Source organism: Bradysia coprophila, chromosome IV (assembly GCF_014529535.1).
Source record: "Bradysia coprophila strain Holo2 chromosome IV, BU_Bcop_v1, whole genome shotgun sequence".
In the NCBI taxonomy this organism is placed as follows: Eukaryota; Metazoa; Arthropoda; class Insecta; order Diptera; family Sciaridae; genus Bradysia; species Bradysia coprophila.
Window position 1 is genome coordinate 12,402,988 of NC_050738.1, and position 23,458 is coordinate 12,426,445.

At 32.8% G+C, this 23,458-nt stretch overlaps 1 protein-coding gene across 4 annotated transcripts in view; it reads left to right on the forward strand.

Moving 5' to 3' along the window:
- LOC119066303 overlaps positions 1–23,458 on the forward strand; it is a 60,513-nt gene that overhangs the window by 27,608 nt on the left and 9,447 nt on the right. For all 4 annotated transcript variants that reach the window (XM_037168685.1, XM_037168686.1, XM_037168683.1 and 1 more), the window contains exons 3-4: positions 16,977–17,097; positions 18,291–18,378. In XM_037168685.1, coding sequence (XP_037024580.1) covers positions 16,977–17,097; positions 18,291–18,378 — 209 coding nt within the window. The remainder of the gene's footprint in view (positions 1–16,976; positions 17,098–18,290; positions 18,379–23,458) is intronic.

A 23,458-nucleotide genomic window follows, 5' to 3' on the forward strand; every position in this document is an offset into this window, starting at 1 on the left:
TTTTTGTTCTATTTATTCGGTTTTGTTTACAAGGCAAAGTCACAATACAAGAAAAATACTATTGAAATAGATTCAAAAATTCTGTTAGCAACATCAGGAATTAATTCTATTCTCCACCAAACATTTTTTTTTAAATCGATTGAGAATTACTCCAGTAATACCGATACCACCCGTTTTCGAACTTGACCTGAGGATTTCAATACTTCGTCAAACAAAAAAAAGTTTTTGAAAATCAAGTTATCTTGGCACAACACTTAACGTTTTTTCATCACATTTCCATACATTTTTAATAATAGTGAACGTGTTGCGTACGGTGTATTTTCTATTATAAAAGCCATGACTTACAGTCGAGGGAATAAATAATCCGGTGAAATCAAGTGACAGGTTATTATAATAGCTATCCTAATGATATGCTTGTTGTGGAAATATTGATGTGCCTGAGGTTAGCACAAGATTTCTATCTCACCTTTTTTTTAATGTCAGGGGATGGTCAAAACATTTTTTTAACAATAACTTGAGCAAGGAGCAAGGCTCCACCCATTCCGATTCGGTATTTTTTTTTTTTTTATTCAAAATCGGGAAGATTTTGACTATTAGGACCCAAATCCTATTTTAAAATAGCTCTGTTTTACGTTGTGTCACCGTGAAGTGTCTGGAAGATATTTCTAGTCCATATATATGTTTGACCCACAGATCTCTAGTCCATAACCGACCGGTGCAGATGAAGATCCAACCAATCAGTTCGGAGCGACACTTAAAAAAAATCGATTTTCATGCATTTCCTCTATTGCAACAGATGTTTTTTTTTTCATTGACACCCTAATGTTCAATTTCGTAATAAATGTTAGTATTTAACCCACATCACTGCCTGACATCCTGACCTAATGTAGAATTTCAGAAAATGTCTACTTTAATTTTTCAAGGAAGTAAATTTTTAATTTCAATTTTCATTTGCCTTTACCTGAACGAACTGCAAACAGATGGACACTCCCAAAAATTTATTCAAAATTTTAAAAAAACATTCTTTGCTAAATGTGGCTTGAGATAATGAAATCTTCATTGGGATGAGACACAATTTAAGAGAAAGTAAAGACAGTTGTGATTTACGGATAGATCAACCCGTATCTTACAACAAACAGTTCCATTTTCCGAATGTTCAAAACTGTACGTATTTCTGTCGAGTTGTGTCGAGCAAAAATTTTAATTTTTAATTTTCCACACTCCTTTGTTTCAAATACATGAAAACAGGAAGCATCTTTTGGTTTGTTCATGGAAACGTATCGACAATTCCTTTCATTTTCCCACAACTCATTTCGTATATCCTCACACGCTCTATTTCAATTCCTTCGGAAAAAGTTCATCTCATGAATGATATAAACTTAAGACGACAGAGAATAAGGAAAAACAAAATCACAGATTTTAATGCAAAGAAAACAGAAGGTGTATTATGCAATTGAGTGATATAACGATTATTTTCATATGCTTTGTCGAGTACATTGTTTTTAGTTTCAAGATAAATGAGAAAAGAACTTTTGTATGGTTGAAAGAGGAGAAAATAATATGGGGTTATAAAAGTTCAGTCGGGAAAAAAAAGAAGAAAAAAGAAACGAAGAACGAAAAAGAAACTTCCACAAATTCTAAGCTATTTCGTATACTTCTTGTGTGCACAATCTGTTCTTTTTAAAAGTAACTGCAAATGGATTTGAATTTTTTATCAGTACACCGTATGGCAAGGGGTTTTGTGTTACAATTGAAATGCTTAAAATAACATGAAAATATTGTTTTAACAGATGAAAATCCAAGAAATGATGGTTTTGAATTTAAATTAATGTCGGAGGCATTTAATTTCATTTTTGTTATTTCGTAGACAAAATACACGCTGCAATGATCATAATTTTTAAGTGGAATATTTCGGGTCTGTTACAGACCGTCTGTACGAAAAAACTGAATCTTTAACGGTCTAGGTCGAATTATGATAGATTAAAAAGCAATATTGAAGCCTTTCACAGCTTTTTCGTACTAAATCTTTTACTTCATTTCTTTCGCCATGCATTTTGCCATATGAGCCCGCCCGCAATATTTATTCTCGTTTGATTTTGTCAATAACAGATGAACATTTTGATCAACTGACCTAGTTGAACTGGCCGTGTAATTTTGAAAACGTTTACGTGAATTTCGACGAACTCTGCTAATCTTAAAAATCAAGAAAACTCACGAAAACGCTTTTTAGAGGTCAGTCAGACATTGCAGATCAGATTTACTTGGTATTTTAGACATTGATTTTAGCTTTTCAAAGATTCGGCCAGCTTAATTCAGCTTACTAATCTAGGTCCAAGATATTTAACAAAAAATAAATTTCTTAGAAAAAATAATTTTCAAATTCTTTATCCTATTGTTGAGTCGTTCATAATAGCACGTCTTTGTTACCATGTTTACTAAATACAATTAATTTCTTTTGGGTATAAATATAAAACATGAAAATTCGCTTCATTTAAGCTGACTATTTTAATGGAGTGTCAATATCCTCGATGAAGCAAATGAAGTCTCTAAATATCTTGCCGTACTCTGATTGTACATTTACAGCAGATTAAGCTCTGATACTCGAGCTTCCAACGCGAAGAAAAATAAGTAAACGAATTTGGTTTTTATATCAATTAGGGCTATTTAATCAGAGAATAAATTTTTGGAATAATAAAAAATATTTATCTGTGAAATTGCAATCATCATCAAAACAGCATGTTCAACAAAACCAATCAAAATCAATCAATCAGAGATAATTTGTTGTCGCATTGTACTTTCGATGCGATTGTATGAATATTCAACATTGTAAATATGAGCGAATAAAAACACAAAAATTATTACGGCTCCAACGATTTTTTGCATTTATTTGTTAGCCTTGTTACCATAAGCGAAGTATTGCAGTATGTCCTGCAGTGGAGAATTGTTTTTACACGCTTCATGATACGAAACAGACGAAATCACGCGCCGAAAGTTATCGGAAACCATAGTTTTTTAGTTCGCTCTGAGTAGACCTTGTAAACAGGTCTAGGGATATAGATGATGTTTTACTCGCATGCGACCTGTTTGAGAATTGATGTATACGAAGGCGGAGCTAACTCTCTCACTTTCTTTTGCTCTTTTTGTTTTTTCTGTTTTTCGTATCAAAAAGCGTGTAAAATTGTGCTCATCATATAGGAGAGAACACACTCAATCACAGTATGTGTGTGAATTCGTATGCCACGAGAATTATTTTTGCATACGTATGTATGTTGCGTCTCGACTTCGTCTCGACGAAATATACATACTTATGCAAAATAATTCTCTCGGCATGCGGATTCACACGTTATACTGTAATTTTGTGGTTTCTCTCCTTATGATGAAAATAACTATTGAAATCGAGTCAAGTTTTATCAGCAGCCTAGCAGTGCTAGAACATTTTTGATTTGGCCATTTTGGGAGAACACTATGTGTTTCGGCACTAAATTTAGGGTAATACAAAAAATTGGGGACCAATTTTAGGTCCATTTATAAGGAAGAACACTAAAATTGTTTGGAGAAAACTTGCAAGATTTCCATGGTCAGAACAAAATACAGGTCATACATTCTTCGCCCAAAAAAATGTATTTTTAATAGAGTTTGTAGCCAAAATTAGTTAGATTTCAAATAAACTACTTTATATGAGGAATGCCTTACCAACTCCAGAGGGGCTTGATACCCGAAGCTATTGGATTTATTAAATACCGTGCATAACACGAACATTTTCTATTCCCAAATTTGGTAACGATTTTTCAGTGCTGTCATCATAATTGAATCTTTTATAACAAGATCAATACTCTCTTCGTATTTTGGAGTTATGAAGGATTAAATTCTGATAACAGCACTAAAAAAGGGCTAAGTAATTTGTGAATGATATCTGAAAGTCCCACAAATCAAGTACTTCAAAGGCTACTGAACATTAGTAAATGTGGATTGAACTTGGGTTAAAAAAAACGTAGGTAGCATCACAGTGCTATCTATGATGTTTGAGGTTAAGGGACTTAAATTGGTAGGAGAAGAATAAACGTTTCATCCAATGCATTTTATCGGCCGTCGGAAGTCTCTGCAGACAAGTTTACTTGCTTGAATAGGATTGCCATTGAATAAGATCGTGACCTGACAGTTTTAGTTTTCAATATTCAGCTGACCGGTTGAGCCGTTGGAACTGTTTATTAGCACTGCTCCTACTTAGAACCACTGTCCTATTACAAAAGGAATACAAGACCCATTTTGATTGCATAAGCCTCCGAAATTCGGAGTCCGAATACTTCTTATGTTGATGCTAGGAGGAAAGGCTGTGGCTCAAGCAAATTCATATGTAAATTTCATTGACACGTCCACGGTATTTAAAAGTTGTTGCTCGAGATTCCTCGATTGTCATCAAATATTTATTTAGACTCGCCGGTAGAGATTCGAGTATTGTAGCGAGTGGGAATTATAAATACCGAAACGTGCAACGAGCAGCGGCGTCTACATACTTTCTCTATTTATTCGATGCATGAAATAGGTCTCTTTTATATTTTTTTATTCGTAACAAAAGCAATTTATCAGTGCAAAAATGTTTATGAAAACGATTTTTTATTAATTGCTTTTTGCATAATAAACAAAAACATTTTAAATATATAATTAAAAGATTGAACGAAAATGGCTATTGGCTCAATTAAAATTGTTAACTGTATAACGTGCAGAAGATGAAAATAACAGATTTTCATTTTATTTGCTTTTTATTTTTTGTGTTTTTCACAGGATAACCTTACAAACATATTTAAAATTCTGTGAATATTCCGCCAGCCATACATTTGATGTGGCACAATATGTTCGACATTCCGATATGAATGAATGAAAATGTACACATATACCGGTTCGTGTGCACTAGAGTCATTCAATTTTAAAAGCTAAACCCAAATTTAATGGAAAAATAATATTTTGGTCGATTTCTATTTGCTTTTAATTAGATTTTAGCATTGTATTATTAGCATTAGTGGCGTTGCGATTTCGGTTTTTAATTAAATTTTTTGGCACCCTATTCCATAATGAAAACATTTTATAAATTTGAAACGTTCTGTGCATTTCAGATAGTAACGAGTGTTTTTGAATAGTCTTGGACTATCATAATAAAGGCACTGGATGAGCTTCATTGAACAACATCCTATTTTAATATAATGTACGCTAAACCTTAACGAATGAAACATTATCAGAACTGACCTTTTCTCACTTCTGTGACTTTTTTTTTAATATTCGAGGTTTGTTGTACGATCTTTTAGTTTTGATACCCTATGAAGTTTTTGATATTTCTATCCTTCCTGGCAATTAAATCGGTTACTTCTGTTACGTATGTTTGACACAAAATCTTTTACTTCGTTTGTTTTCACCTACATTTTGCTAGATAAGAGAACACTATCGAAACCTAATCGCTAATTTTTGTCATCGTTCTCTATAACAGATGACTAACTATACTATACGTTTACATATACCTGCAAGTGCGCTCCCGGCGCTACGGCTTAAAATACATGTAAATACTCATAGAAAAAATAGTACATTATGTGCCTGCTTCCAAATTTTTATTTTGTCCAGTGGGAAGTTTATAACGCGAGCCGAAGGCAAAGGTTATAATACCACGTGTCAAAATAACAATTTAGAAGCAGTTGAATTCTATATTTTATCTGCTAGCGCGAAAGACCACTTTATCTCCATGTAAAACAGATACATAAAGTCTACTTTATGTATCTGTTTTTCGCGCTAGCAGATAAAATGCTTTGTCGAACATTGTAATTTATTGCTGCTCTAACCACCTGGTGTTTATATTGTAAGACGAGCAAGAAACGAGTGATCTCTGTTTGCCAAATGCTCTCGATATATTCTAGTCATTAAAATATACCGAGAGGGTACACTAGCAATGACAGTGTAATGTAATATTAGTTAGTACGACAGACTGACATTTTGGTTGGTTCCATCTATGGGTCACCATATAGTAAATAAAATCTTTCTTGCCGTTGTTGTAGCAAGACGAAAAATAGTTTCTGAAGGATCGTTCTTTTAAATGTTTTCCAAAAAGATTTTTTTCTTAAATGAGATGACCTTCAAGTTTATGTTCCAGGAAATCACAAGAACTTTTATTAAAACTTACTTCAACTGCAAAACCTCTTCAAATAAACTTCTTAAAAAAACGATACGAACATCCAATAAAATTATTCACAAAAAGCTGTCAACATCTTTATTTATTCGATTAACTCAATAAATGAACAACTACCCAACAGCTGTGATTGATTCATGATTAGGGTGCATATTGAATTAGATGGTACTAACACCCATTACAGATGAAAGATTTCCGTTTCAAAAAGAAACGGTTTTAAATTACAAAATAACCGAATCGAATAAAGTAAATGAATTTAGACAAATATGACTCCAGAGACAGATAAATGACCACAAGTAAATAGGGATACATAATGCGTTTGTTTACTTGAGTAAATTTCACATATTACACACATAAATCGCTCCCTCATGTGATATCCTAATTAACAATACAGAAGCATCGTCGTAACATAATGTTGTGCTTTAACAATATAATATTTGTGTGACACAAGAGATTCTGTGTGTACGGTTGCCACTGAAGTTTAGTGTAATTGTAATCAAAATAATTTCGAATGCATTACACTGTACAGAAGAGAAAATGTTTCCTATATCCACGGAACCCATGGTACTACAGTACATACAATGCTAATAAAACCTTTCAATAAGTTGCACAGTGATCTCAAGTGTACCGTTTATTTTCATATTTAATGTTTTTTTTCTCTCCTCCTGACTGCATCATTGTGTGGAGGCGAGACGAATAAATATTTTTAGAATCAAGCAAAAAGAAGATGAAAATCGAACATATATTCCAACGACTGGTCTTCCTGCTGTTAATTCTCGTAATAGAACCAAAACACATATGTTAAGTCCCTATATGGACATCAACCGGTACAAACCCCACCGCAGTCCCTCTTCATTACGCCTGAAGTGTTCAAAAACACTGAACTTTCTGCACTAATATTAAGCACTGTAACACAGGACTTCAAGTGTTGCTAACATGTATACCAGTGAAACTGCCCCGCACATATATACCTTCAACAGACATAACATGGTGATGCTTAAATATGTAGTAAGTTTTATTTTAGTTAGTTGGAATGGAATTTCTCTACGACTATGACTATGACACCACAAAAATCCCATTGAGATTTGAGATGGGGCATATATGAGATGTTTTAGTAGCTCGGTTTTATGTACACGGAATAGCAGAGCATTTTATATTATATTCTCGTTTACAGTAGTATAACTACAGCACCATGATTTTGTATATTTTATGTTTGTTCTTCACATATCCCGCTTTGTGGAAGATCGTATGTACACAACTGTATGCACACAGAAAACAAACATTTTGTAAATATAACATTATATATACCTCCTAGAATAATAAATAAATATGAAAAGTAGAAAATTTTGAACAGTGAATCAGCTTTATGGTATGCACTTCGGCATGCCATAATAAGTAGTGCATAATAGTCTCATTCCGTTATCGAAATATTGCAAACATGGATTACGTATTTTCATGTATAAAAAGCTCCACTCGCCCATATGTAATCATCATGCTGCGAAAATATTGATATTGAATTCATTTAAATAAATTTCAATTTACTTGGGTTAAATCAAATATCATTTTAATTTTGAACGCAGAGCACATATTACTGAATGAAAAATGTTGAAGTGTGTATCCGCTGGAGAAATCAACAGATTTTTTTTAAATCATAAAACAAGAAAAAATTACCTTGCAATGAAATGCTGAGAACCTTACCATTGCAACGAACCGTATGTTTATTCGTCCGGTTACTAGTTAAAATGGTAGATAAATTTCACTAGATACATGAGATACATACGTGATCTGAAAATCCCTCAATTGGTACGGTTGAAAAAAGTTTAAAGTTCGTTATACACAGCAAGCGAATTTTTTCTTACAAAGAGCGATCGTATTGAATCAAAATCTTTTACTTCATAAGTTTTACCATTTATTTTTGACTACATTACCGACGAGATGGCTCAACGGTTTCGTTCTAGCGTTCCTCTAGAATGATCCGGGCTCGAATCCTGTGTCAGACATTTCCACATGGAATATTTCTAGCGATTATGTATCGCATTGGTCACGTCCTAAAGTTCACTCAAGCTTCATAATTTGGGTAGGTACAGTGTGTTTGGTGGCTACAAAGATATATACACAGAATGAGTAGTATGACGTAAACGTAACCCAAATACGATTTGTGAACACATGTCTCTAGCCTACATTTAGGCGTGATATCAATTAGCACCTAACTTTCCTCAGACAGTATTCACATATGTCGATGCGTGGTTCGGAAGTCACGTTAGGCGGCCGGGGGTCCAGACTGTACTTGTTATTGGCCGTAAAAGGCTGTTAGCGAGGTCTTTTAACGAACAAATCAGTGTTTATTTTCACCGTCCGCAACAGATGATGTAGATATTCAGATTGTCGGAATAACTCAATCAATACACATTTCATTTCATTTTTGCCAATATATTTCGTTCTCAATTCGAGAACATCATCAGGGCTGAAAAAAATTGAAGTTGTGACATGATGTAGGTAGATACATTTTGTTCACGAAAGAATCTGACTCTTTCTGTTTAGGTTCAAGATCGGAATTCCCAGTTGTAAAACGTCAGACTGACGAATGCTTACCTATATTCCAACAGATCCATCATCACGATCGCCACCTGAATTCGATTATATTAGTCCGTCTATTGTTAACCTTAGTAAAATACGTCACCACAATATAAATCATAAAATCTGATATTTGAAACTATTGAAACTATTGAAACTATTACAAAATCTTCTACTTCATTTGTTTGAACATACTTACGTTTTGCTACCTGAGTAAACAACTTTAATAAGATAAAAGGATTAATTTTTTTCTTTTTTTAAAAGAATTACGTTTTCTGATTTTATATATTTTGACGCAAAATTTAACTTTATTTCAGTGAGTAAAAATTTGAACAGAAGTTACTGTACATTGTTTGTCACCTGATATATTTTGGAAAATCATCCCATCCTCATCGGTATTAAAAGCTCCAAAAGCTTTAAAATAGTCTATATTGAGACGTGTGCAGACCGAAATCATATAATAATTGATAAATGAAGAAAATATTCATAATCAAAATAAATTCCACACTTTTTTTTTCTCTCATAGCTTAAATTCACAGCCCATAAAATCATGAACGAGCGAACATATTTTTATCAAGAAAATCCAACAAAATTTTACGCTCATTTAATAGACACTTTTCTGGTACAACATTATATGCGACGCATAAGTACCTTCAGCAGAGTTAAGTGTTTCTTAAAAAAGGAAAATCTTACGAGCCATTTAGAAATTTTATGTTCTGTTTTTCGGCAGAGACTTTGTAATTTAAAGCTGGTGTATAAGGCTTATCGGTTTTTATTTCAGTCAAAAACATAAGTTAAGTTGTTTTATTACTTTATGGTTTGCTGATGATTTATTTATCGTTTAATATTTTAGTTATTTTGTCGGTTGAATTAGTGTGGGTTGGGCACACAGGAACGAAAATAATTTTACCGTATCATTTCCTCGAGTCTTTAATACGCCGCAACATAATATTTAAATTTACTGTTTGATATTATTTCCTTATATCAACGTGATTAAATTGTACACAAAACACAATGCGAGAACGCTTCTTCTCTCGACTGTAAATTTATTTACACTTTCTGTTGCATTTCGATTACATCTCCCAATTCAAAATTTCAATGCATTGTCAATATGACTGGAATTGCAACTGATACTCTGCACATGGCATGTGTATATCTACCATCCGACGGAGTATATTTCCTTCCATCAACGTTTATTATTTCAGTTGTCGTGCGATGTAATTACAAATGTTTTCGTTATTTGTGTGGACGTTACAATTGAATTGCTTAACTATAGATCGTTGGACTTTAATTGGAGTATGCATATTTCTATAAAGTCTTCTGCAAGACTCTACTTTTGTGGGAGTATCGTGCTTGTCTTTATTTAAATATAAGTAAATCACAAGAATCCACCGCAATGTGAATAAAATATTTCGGACACCAATTTGTACTAAAGTTTAAATTGAATTTGATTTGCATTGAGTTTGATGAGAATAAGAATAAATGGCGTCTGTTTTAGAATGACCTAATCATTCCAAGTTGAACTTGTAAAAAAACCTCTAATGGTCGAAAAGCCAGAAAACCGGTGGGTTCCACGCACTATAATGATCGTTTGTCTAGTGGCTGAAACACTTTTATCTTGATTTTCAGACACTCAACTATACAAGAAAACTGTAACTCTCGGAGGTTTTAAATTAAGAATTGTAGCAGATGAGGAAGAGGTTGGATTGAGGAAATAACTATTAGAAGGAACGGATTTGTATGGACTTTTCCGCTATCCGCATAAGTGCTTTGAACTTCTGCTATTTCAGGTGTTTTTAGAAGCTGCTGAGTTTTCAGAAGTTTTCCTCAATCTGAGTAACTTTCGAAGGTTGAAGTCTGTGAATCCCCATAGGAAGAACCCCTGTCATAACAAATGATTTATCATTCACGAGATAGATTTTTTGGGGTTCTTCACTAAATAATCACTACTCGAACTCGTAGTCATTATTCTCAACACTGGTTACATTATCCATTATCAAATTTTCTTTGTTTCAAGTGCCACAAAGAGTAATAATTTTAAGTAAATGCCTTGGTACATGCAAAAATTTCTAAATTTGCGAAAGTAAATGTTTTAAAAGATTTGCGGGCCAGGTATCTATCTAATTCGTTTTTATGTTTTCGCAGCTATTTTTAGAAAACAAGAACAGTTTCTCCACAAAAGTTTAGAGATAAAATCTGCGAAACATTTTGATGGATTTTAACACAAAACATAAAACGAAACAATTTCCAAATTTAAGTCAATTGTGGAATTGTGGAATTACCCGAGTTAAAGCTAACTTTTAAAGTATTTGCCGATGATTGAATATTAAAAGAAAAACGCCTACACACTTTTTAGTTGTTCGCGCGCGGATAAATGAATAAATTTCCCCAAACATTCCAATATAATGGAAGAGGAGAAAAAAAAAGCCAAACATAAATAATAACGCGCTTTATATTAAAGTAACTTTCATATAAATATACATATAATCCACAAATTTCACCCCATTTTAAAAGTACTTCGAATATTTTCTTAAATAAATTTCATTTTCATGCAAAATATTTTCTGCCATTTTTTTTTTCTTCTGCCGTTGATTCGGACCAATATTTTCAGCCAACAAATGTAATATAAAGAGATTTATTGTTATAACAAATGTTTGAGGTGGCGAAGGTGTAGAGCCCTGTGGCGAAAAACTTCTATTTGCGCTGTTGGATATTTTGATATTAAAATGTCGCAGCTTCGGAAAAAAACGAAAAAAGTGAGTTCATGGAGATAAAAAAAAACAACAAGGATATGGTTTCAAATAAATATTTCTCTGCTTTTAAGCGAATAAGAGAATAAGGCGACATTAAAAACCACACAAAAAAAATGGAAATAAATTTCTTCTGATGTGGCTTAAAAGTAACTTACACCATGTTCACAATGATTTGAATATTATATTAGGAAAGTGATGAAAATATTCATGTTTCAATGGCGTCGACATACATAAATTCGGAAAATACTTTTCCTTTCCGAATTTGGACAGTTGGTCGCGATTTATTGCGTTGGTTATAAATTAAGTCGAAGACGCATTGACGTCATAAATTAACAAATTAAATCTGTTACAAACGCAACATTTTACAACAATTAAAATCAAGAAGCAATGATTTAAAAATAAAATATCAACACAGCGCCCCAAAAACGACTGCCCGATGAAGTGCCCGAAAAATCTTGGCGCAATATCATACCTTAGCCCTGATTTCCACTTACTTCAAGCGAGGACTTGCATCGGGCAATCCGAAATTTCGAGCCGCATACTCACCTCTAGACTCGTTGCTTACATACACATATAATAAACTTAGTATGTGTTCCATTTTGAACCATTTTCAATGCTTCTCTGAAGAAAGGATTTCAGTGGGACGAGTGTAAAATAACATTAAACTACTTATAATATCCTTGCTCGTTTAGCACGGATCTGAACAAAAACGTTCGTCATTAGTATCTGGGACGATTCAAGTTATGTGCCTGGTTCTGTGTGCTATTGTCAATCATGAAAGAGGTATCAACATTTCAGTTATATTATAATTCAGTGACAATGCTATCTGTCTTGTCTGTTTGACAGGTGGATAAATGTTTCCGTTTTAAAACCATTGATAGACGTAAGCTATACAAAACTGTAGTTTCAGAGGAAAATCGGTTAGTATGTGAATTTGATATGAGGATACGAGGTCTCGTCTACAAAACTTGTATACGGACGAATAGATTTTATTATTTTAAGTTTTTTCAATAAATTTTACCAAACATCGTTAAATGGTTGAGGAAAACCACCTGCACACACTTCAAAAAAAAGCGATTGAGAATGTATGGCACTTTCGATATAAAAATTTCCTTTCCTTTTTCCATAACCATTCACACTTTGCAAACTTCTACAATTATATAATGCTTAAAATTTTCTCTTTTTTTAACTTTTTCCTTCAACAAAAATAACATGAATTTTCATATATATCTCTCTCTATATGTACGGCTCAAATAGGGTTATTGAAAGTATGTGTCGTCTTCATATAAAAGAAACGAAAATTGGATTGACAGACAGCACATTCCTTCGAGTTTTGAACTTACTTCAGAAAAGGTTTTTCTTTCGTTTTCCTCTTCCGTCTCTCCATCCACATCTATCTTACCTATAAAATGTGGATATATTTTCGTGGAATCTCGTGGGAACAAAACAAAAATGAGATCGCTTTCAGCAACACATTATTTTATATATGTTTCTGATGAAATGACATACCTAGTTGAAAATGGGGGTTAACGGAAATCTTCGGCAAGAATTATATTCCGTATTTTTTCTCTATATATATACACACGTTATGTTTGGATTTAGGCCCTGGCAAAATGTGTATCTATGTGTAAACGTCAATTTACGGATGTCAAAGAAAATGTACGATAACATCCATGTGCTGATTGATATGGTGCTTAGCTTATTATTATTTTGGTGTTAGATGTTCACCTTCATTTATTGTCAGATTTTGAATGTTTCCTTGGGAATGTCCCCAGACAATAAACACTATGCACACATTATATATGGATTCATACATGAATAACCATCAATAATTGATATAAGAAAATATCTGCTGTATGTTTCTACGGATAATATTTACAAGGGGAAAGAAACACCGAAGGTATTTTTAGTGTGCTGAAGTACTGTCGTCAGAAATCGAAAGAAATTTGCGAATAAAGCAACAATGATGGCACTATAGATAAAAGGACACACATATACCCTATGAGCATTTAAACAATTTGCCTGCAAAGAGATTATTTCAAAAAATTGGTGTGCCAAGGGCATTTTCAAAGAATGTAGGCACTCGATTTTGTTTTTTTTTTAACTGTACGTAATTTATGAATGATGTCACGATATCAGCAGACTAAGTTTTACTATTAAATCTAGTTCTTCATTTGATCTAAGTACAGGGTTCCAAACAATGAACTGTCAGAAATCTAGTTCTGATGTCCAAGAGCTAGCATTAAATTCTTTTACATCATTTTTTAACATGTCCTTAACTATATTAAGAAGGTCCAATTAGTTGGAGCTTGTTATTTTTCTTGGTGTTATCGATAACAGGTGTAATCCGTGCGTAGTTAAAAATTGTGTTTAGTTTTCTTTGTTGTCCAGAAATTGTTTTTGATGAGTAGTTTGTGTAGTTGCATCATAGAGGTACCTAGAGGAATTATGACCCGAAATTCATTGAAAAATTATATCATACACACCACTAACACGAAAACGTCAAGTTTGCTTTGTTTTTGACGTTATGCGAGTTGCATTTCGTTACAACCGTTTTACTTTGTGGAAGAAAGTGGAACTAAAAACAGATTCTAATATAACGTATATTCTACGTAGGCAACGCAAAGCTTAGTTGTTTCAGTTATTTTCTTTGAAAAGAAGTCGTTTGACAATACGACAAATTATGAAAGGAAATTATTTCTGGTGGGTCTCCACATCCATAATTTGTCCTATTGATAAATACTTTTACGTGCAGATTGATACTATATTTCCCATCGCATATAATTCACGTATCACAATATCAGTGCATTCACATTTTTAGCCGGAATTACGGAATATCAATTAGTCAACTGATTTAAATAAAAGATATAAAACTGAAATGAAAATGACTCATTTAAATTCTATGAATGACGGTTTTATTAATAATTCAAGATTACGATAGCGATAGCGATAAATCGATGAGAGTATTCGAGTACATTAAACACAAATTAGTTATTTGTGACTATGTAAAATAAATTAATTCGTTTGTTATTCCTCCCCAGTTCCCCCTCACACCCTCTTCACTGAAAATGTGTGCTCACATACAATAAATTGTGTCACAAATAACATGAGAGATATTTCGACTCGATATACCCCGATGTTGGATAATGAATCCCGTCCACTCCAATTTGTTAATAACTCTAAAAATATTTGTCAAATATTATGGAGTATAGATGAATGTACACTGTACGTGCACATAGTATAATCGTTCAATAGAATACAATCGAATATTGCGAGGAAAAAAATTTCATTCGAGACTATTATTTGTAGTATTGTTCAATGTTCATGCATATCATGCAATAATCACATAAATCTATCTACCACGCTCACGTATTCAACTCAGTATTGTTTTAATTCTCGCACATCATTTGATATCCTGATGTTTATCAGTTGAAATGCTAAAATACACACAGGCTAAAAGCTCGATTTATTTACATAGTGACAGTGATAACTAGTAAAATAAACGAAATTTTCACGGTACAATTAAATCAGTTAATTATACGTGCGATGTTCCCACAAAATAAAGTAAATTGGTTAGAATGTAATATTAAGCATAATTTGAATTTTAATTGCGGTTTTGCGTTTTGATTTAACAAGCTTTCCTTGGTGTCCACTTTCGTTTATTTTTCTTTCTTTTTTTATGGCAAACGTTTTTCTTTTTGGTTTTGTATATTCTGCTACATTAAAAACATAAAGGCTTGTGAATAGAAGGGAATAGAGAACTCTTTTTCTTGATTATTTGATTACGCTAGTGGCGAGACTGCAATTTCAACATAAATAAATGAATTAAATAATTGAAAAAAATCAACGTTTCTTGTGTGTCTCACTTTTAAAGTTGATCAGCAATTGTCACTGCAAATCAGCTCTAAAGTATAATTGATAGTGCTTCGAAAACCAATCACTCGACTTCAATTATTTACTCAACGCCAATTATTTATATTTAATTATATCAACTGATTGAATTACGGTAAAATCATGAGAATGAGAGAGACAGACTTTGCTATGAATCTATGAATTGCCAAAAATTGTGAAAAAATCTCTATGGAAATAGCGAAAATTTTGAATTTGAAAGATGATAAATTGAATCAAAATCTTTTTCGCCACAAATGTCTGTGGTCGACGTGGCTACACTAAAATCATCCATTCAAAAATGTTAAAAAAAAGTGGTTTCAGCCCAGGTTTCGCCGATAGGGACACGCCTGGTATGCTGGTAGTACTTGCCCTCCACTACAACCTCACACCACAAGCTAAACATAATCCACTGTCTATCAGGTAATTTAAGAAAAATTCTGAAAGGTCAAATTTTCGATGTTAGGCAATCTGGGTAGGGACACCTTTTCGACCAACGGCATCTTCGGCTGTTTTGTAGAGTTTTTAACGCTCTACATTCTACAATTCTGCACTAGAACATCTTTTGCAAAAATACTCTCAACTTTTCGAGATATTTTCCGCAAAACCTCCGAACACCTCGACCACATGCCTGGGACTGGACAAAGTTTTCGATGATCCACAATTTGGGCACACAGTCTATGGCGGGCCTTACAAGTGTCAAAGCCACTCTGAAATTTTGCTTTTCCCGGGAACGTTTTCCGTCAACAAAATATTTGTGAGTTCGTTTAGTGATAATTACATGAATGGATCAACACCAATAAACTCAGAAATTATTAATTATTCACCATTGAACAATTTGTTTCATTTTTTTTGCGTTTTCAATATTGCAGTAACAAAATGCAAATAAAAAACTCTTTGTACATCGATTGATTGCAATCATCCGTAATAATCGGCTTTAACAAAAAAAAATGTAGTAATAGTACATTATACACTGTACATATACACTATACAGCTGCTTGGCGTGTGGGTACTCCGTTTACATGTTAGCTGGAGATACTACCTATGTAGTGGTCTGTAAAGTGTACTTTACAGTTCTTCAATGTGATCTTAAAGTCAGCAAAGCTTATCAACCAAATATTGTAAATGAATGCGATGAGCAAAATATCCGAGAAAGTGCCGCCATGCCACAAGGTATCCATTTACATTTTTCGCCATCATATACAAATGATTATTAAGGTTGCTTGTCATTTTTATGTGATAGAAGTCGTGTTAATGCATCATTAGAGTCAATATACACAGAAATGTAAATTACGTTTGGCGAATAAAAACAAAACGGAAATTAAAATAAATTTAAAGCGTCTCGAATTAATCAAATGCGACCCATTAAAAAATAAGCTGCAGTAAAAATAAAACTGGATAACATTCAATTTAAATAACGTATCCATAGACAATTTTAATTGAAAAACGACCAGCATTTTTAATTCGTTCGGAAAATAAAAAAAAATGCAATAAAATTATAGCGTGAATTCTCGCTCTCTCTCGACAACAATTAATTTGTTAATTTGGTTCCTTTATTTTTATTTTATAAATAATATATATTTTTCTTACAGTTACAGTTAATGGATTACGTGACGTCCGTGTGACGGTTCCTGCAGCCGTTAAAAGAGGTGATAATGCTGAATTAATTTGTCTTTATGACATGGAAGGCGATAGTTTATATTCGGTGAAATGGTAGGTACACATTATTTTACTCTATTACAGTCTCTTTATTGCACGTTATTCCATTTCATGAAAATGCTTAGCTGTATTTTATGCCACAAACAAAATTGAAACGATGGCTACCGTTTTACCACTGATTGTGGTTGGAATAATTGTGATTAAGAAAATAGTCTATGACTTACAAAAGCTTTGATCGTTTCGGGCCCATAACTTGTTAAGGTTAAGTACTTAGTGAATAGCGCTTTTAAGGGACTACTTTTGGCAAACATTTTTTTTAAATCTAAATTTTCCAAATTTTCCCAAAAACATTTTTTGGGAAATAAGAATATCTCGAAAAATCTAGGATTTTCACACCTCACACTAATGAGCTTTTACTCCGAACCCTGATATAGTCATTTGTTCTTCTCTTTTTTAGTGGCAGGTGACGCCACAATGGAAAAGTTGCAACACGATGTACTTTATTTGCAAATTTAACACTTATGTCTTGAATGTAGTAAGTCTTACCTTTGTAAGGATATCCCACAATGTTTGCGCGTCAATTTCGCACATACTTGAACAATATGTCGTTAATTTGAATAGATAGATGCAATGAATGTTAGTGATACTTTATAGAGGTGTATCTGAAAGACCTTTGCTTTCGTTAGGGTAACGGCACTGGTTACAAGCCCCCTTTATTTTAGTTACGAGCTCCTGTTTTCTCTTGCTCACACAGTCACGCATACAATGACATCACTAGGACCTCTGTTTTATTGTTCGTTAATGACCTACAATCGGTGTCATTACCCTATTTTTTAAAAAAACCCTCTGATTGCTCGAAACCAAAAAAATGTTCATTGTTACAACACGATGATATCGGTAGTACATTTTACTTAAGATACACAATCCCCTGAAAGTAATCCATCCGATCAATAGTTTCTTGTTTAGTTTAGTTTCAAATTCGTCTTTGTCGATCCATCGTTCGAGCGAGGTTTGCACAAGTGCTAAACTTTTTTTTAACTTTATCAATTCCTATACGTATATAACCTGTTGAAACTAGAACTATATCGAAAAACTGTATGGTGGAAAGAGGCTCAAAATTATTTGGAAAATCCTCAAAGAAATACAGTGCCGTCGGTTTCAGGTTTTTGTATATATTTTTAGCCGCACCACCAAAGCACATCACTTAATGTTGTAATTTAACGAAAAATCGTTTCTACGATTTTCAGGTACAAGGGTCGGCGCGAATTTTATCGCTACACGCCCAAAGAGAATCCGGCCATGAAAACATTTTCCGTTAATGGAATAATTGTTGAGGTAAGTGTGAAGTATAAGTATGTATTAACATTGAAGTACCCTTATAGACGTATTAAACACAACAGTGATGTGTACAGTAAAATCTTGTACTCGACCAGTGTGTTGTTATTTTTATTTGCTTTATATGACTACATTTATATTGACCACATGTTTTTTTTTATCCATCGTCTTTTATTATTCTTTTATGTTATGGCCAATCACATGGCTTCTGTTTTCTATGTTTATATTCGAAACAACACACAGTCCGAATGGAGGGTTGTAAACTCATTGCGGTTTTGTTTATATATATATATATATATATATATATATATATATATATATACGACGCTGAGACTTGCGTCGTTACCGTAATGACAGAGGTGGTTCTATTTCGTTTTACGTGAGGATTAAACATAATGCAATTATAGGTTGTGTTCGTTCACGTTCGATAAGAAATTGAATTTGTTTTTACGATTTTTGATTGTAAGTAAGACATCGGAAAGTCGTGCCGTGTGGCGTGTGACTTTTTTTATATTTAATAGCGAATAGCATCGAGCACCAAATCAATTAACTTGAGATGAGTTTGCTAATATTTTATTATTTTAGATACGATACAACCGCGTCTCATTAGCTGCAGATTATTTTAAAATAGCAAACTTCATCAGTTTTAGGAAAATTCCTTTTTTTTCAGTCCATCTTGAAGCACACCAATATATTAACTCGAATTTTATTCCGCAACATCAGACAAATAAATGAACCGACTATTCAAAATCGACCCGAAACCTATTATGCAATTTGTTTTCTGCAAGAAAAGTTGGGACGATTTTTTTCCAATCTAGGTTTTATCGCAACCATAAAACAAAATACCACTTCATACTGGCAACGCAAAGTGTCGTTGATATAAAAAAACAATGCTAAGTGTTCCACTAGGACACATTGGAAGTTATTTTCGTTGGGGTCATCTGCAAGCTATTCAAACAACTGTAAAACGGTTTTTGGAGTAAGCTTTTGTGCTAATTATTTTGTTTATTGTCGATATAAAGTGTGTGTGTGTGTTGTAATGACAGTGTGAACCGCAAGTTTTTACGAGTAAGTTTATGATATAGAGTGCCAGTTGTCCTCAGAGACGACCGTGTACGCCATGGTTCCACGGTCTAATACAATACAAACGATATTGGAGATAAAATATTTGCACAATTTGCTTACAACTAGACAGTGTCTGGTTGAACCTGGACTCATTTTTTGTGAGTTTTTAATTCTGAAAAATCCGAAAAATTTCGAAAAAAAATTCTCAAAGGTTTCGAAAAAATGTGAAAAAATTGGGATTGTTTTTTAATTGTTTAGAATTTAAATTTCCAAAAACAAGTCCTGAATAGATATAATAAGTACTTCTAACTTTACGGCCGACAACAACAAAAATAAATCATGAACTCAACCTGGACTCTCCTTTTATATAGTAACATACACACACGGAATTTTGAAAACCGACAAATTTTCTATTTCTGTGTTTTACTTGAGTTTCTGATTTCTCCATATAAAAATATATGCAAAATTCACAAAAAAACAGTAAATCACGAAACAGAAAATGTGTCGGTTTTCAAAATTCCGCAAGTGTACGTGTTAGAGCAACTAATGTGAAAATGTTTATTCTACAGGGAGAGAAATGTGAAATTTGACTTGTTATTTGATGTGGGATCTGTTGTGGTTTGTAAATGATTCCACACAAAATCTGTGTAGCAAATGAAAATCAAGATTATTTTAGTATCTCATTCTGGTTGCGAGCTCGTGCCTAACAAAAATTCAGAAAATTAAAATCTAAATAACTAATCCAATTAATCATTATCACTTAAAATCTAAATTTTTATTTGTTCAACGAAATTCTTGTTCAATCAATTACAAACCAAAACAAATACCAAATCAAAAAATATGTCGAATTTCGCTTCTGTCAGAAAAATTTAAGTAAAGTCAATCGATTTGACATGATATTTTTTCCGTCTGTGAAAGGTTAATTGAATACAATTAAATGAATTTGATAAAAACGGCAAATTGGGTAACAAGGAGAATATACTACTGACTACATTGTGCTACTAACATCAATGTTGAATTGAAACCTGTATCTGAAAATACTTTTGAAGTAGTTCTCCAGACGCTTAACGCTAATAATGCTAATAAAGTAGTTTCTTCGTTGAAAACAATACCAAATAGCGTTACACCAACCAGCTGGTGAAATTTCTTTTCTGTCTTATACTAGTATGATAAACATACTAAACATATCAAGAATGTTCAAACGAAAAATGTGTATTCAAATTCACCTGAAAACTTTTATGTATATTCTCTGGCAAATAATCGAGCAAAAAGCTGCCTTGGGAACTATTACGGTCGTTATAGTTATAGGATAAAGATTACACTGTTACACATAGGATATTATACTGCTGGTACTGGTGTATTCATATAAATAGAAAAGTAGTGCTCGAGGATAACCGAGTACTATACAATAAACACTCATCTTTGCTATTTTGTAAGTACGTTGGCGAATATTTTCTGGATAGTACGTTTTATACGTTCATACGTGCATATGAAGAGGAAATATCTATGAACACTCATAAAGAGGTGAGTAAGGTGTAACCATATAACCCCGCGTGGAACGATACTCATGTTGTGAATCGTTTAAAGCGAGTTTGATACATTACACTGTGTGTATGTGTATGTATAAAAGCATCTCCCTCGCTCTACAATATAGTTGTACATTATTTATGGTATAAGGTAAAGCTTATGACATTTAGAATAATATATAAAACAAGATATAAAATGGGAATATTATTTATTGTTGTTGTTGTTGTGTTGTGGGCAATATAGTTGATGTGTTGCAGACTAAAAGTTTTCAGAAGTAAACAAATTGTATTCATTTTTGGATAATTTCAACCGAAATGAATTCGGTGTTAAATTATTTGTTTTTATTTTGTTATTTCGGTTCATAACAGTCCATTCTGTAAACAACGTCGTGTTTTTTTGTTTTTGTTGAGGAAGTAGGAAATGCTATAAATTCACTGAACATGTAAATGTGTGTACCTTTGTTATTTCTACGGACATTGACACTGCCAGTGTAACGCTGGTGGCAATGAAGCAATAGTAAAATCTATAATTTCACGAATCGATTAAGATTGGATGGTCATCTGAAATTATAGCCTACATTTGTGCGCATTTCTCGTACACAAATGTGTTAGTTAGGATTTAAAAATTGAGTTTTTGTAATAGTTGAACCAGCTTGGCAAAAAGTGAAATTTACATAGAGCTAGACTTTTCACTTTTTCATTAAACTAACGAGAAAAATGCAATTTCTTATTCAAAGTTTATTAGCTTTTGTTTTTTTGTAAAAAGTCATAATCAGCTATAATTTCAGATGACCACACATTGCTCTTAAAACCGTTCGTTACTTCAAGAGTAGTCAGTTTTACGCTTAAATAAGGTTATAAGCTATGATATGATTTTTGAACAAGTAGAACGACAATTCTACTGATTCGAATCTTGTTTTGCTCGGAGTGTACTTGAAGGATTTTGTAATAATTCTTCTTCTAATGTGTAAAGGTCGGTTAAAAACAACTTTTCATACCTTATTAAGGTATGCTAATGTATATAAAATGATGATGCCATCTAAGAGTGATTGCTTCGATACTATTTTATTTTACCGGAAACGTGCACAATAATAAAAGAAAGCATTTCCGCAAACCTGTCAAACCTGTGTAACTTACGGCTAGCTTCACAGTAGTCTTGTCAAAAGTTTTGTTTACCTGAATTGCAAAATATTTTTTACTTGATTTCTTCAAAAAATTTAATTCAGGAGGCTGCTATTCACATGAATCTCGAAGATTTAATATTGGATTGCACAAAAAACGTTAAATTGTTCAGTAAAAATGAAATTTTCTGATCACAAATACGGTTTAAGGAAATCAATTTGAAATTAAAATTATTTCGGAGAATTCTCGTCACTTCTATTTGGGACACTAATTAATGCACACACTAAACTGCATCCTGTCCAAAAATTAAACTAAATCACTTCCTATTTACCGAAATATCACAAACTTTCAACTCAACCTGGATTAAAATTAAAAAATAACTGTTGCGATTTGACATTTGTCAAAACAAAAATCCATTGAACGATGGGTGAATGAGTGAAAAGGTGAAAGTGGCAAACTTCATACTGTATGTGGAATTTGAGTGGAAAATGGCGCAAATCACATATTTTAGGAATTTGTAAAGTGAAAAATATTTTCGGTTTCAAGGCTTTTCGTCAAAAGACGAGACGCGAGTATCGTTATTTTCATTTTTTAACCCATTTCTGCATCAAAAAAAATTTAGGAAAAAACCGTTTTTGACTTACCTTATTCTTTAGTTACACATTCCAAACTTACCATATTAGTCAAGTTAGGTTCTTTATTCGTAACATCTTGTGACGTGTTGAAGAAGTATGTAAGGATTTTTAGCTGATTAAATAGATCTATTACTTCGTTTGCTCAGAGTGTCATTTAAATGTTTAATACAAAATCTTTTACTTCATTTATTGAACAAACACTTTGCTGTAAAAAAAACTAGCTAATCAGATCTATTCACTTAATTTTGTCGTCGCTGTCGATAGCAGTAAACACTCAGACCATTAACATTCAAAAACGGAGTCTGACATCATCTGACAGTAGTTTAAATATTTCATAATTTCATCAAGAACAAACTCTGATAAACTCTTTTTATAATATATCCCATTAGAAGAAACTTTGTTGTCAACGTAAAAAATGGCTATGTGTTCCAACTTTAATCATTCAACGAAAAATTCTTACCTTCAAGAAAATTGAGTTTCAACAAGTGTAAAAAAAGTTTTTTTGAAGCCTATACAATTCTAAGAATCCCATTCCTCACCAGGAAATTCATTACTCTTTTACTTAAAGCTGGATGAAATTCCGATATGAAGTTTGAAAATAGACGATTGTCCATCTAACCAAACTTTCAGAAACGGCTGTTATCTGATATCAACGACAGAAGCGCAATTCTAGGTCGACTTATAAATTAAAAATTGCGACGATGAACTTAGCATAGATTTTTTATTTTGTTT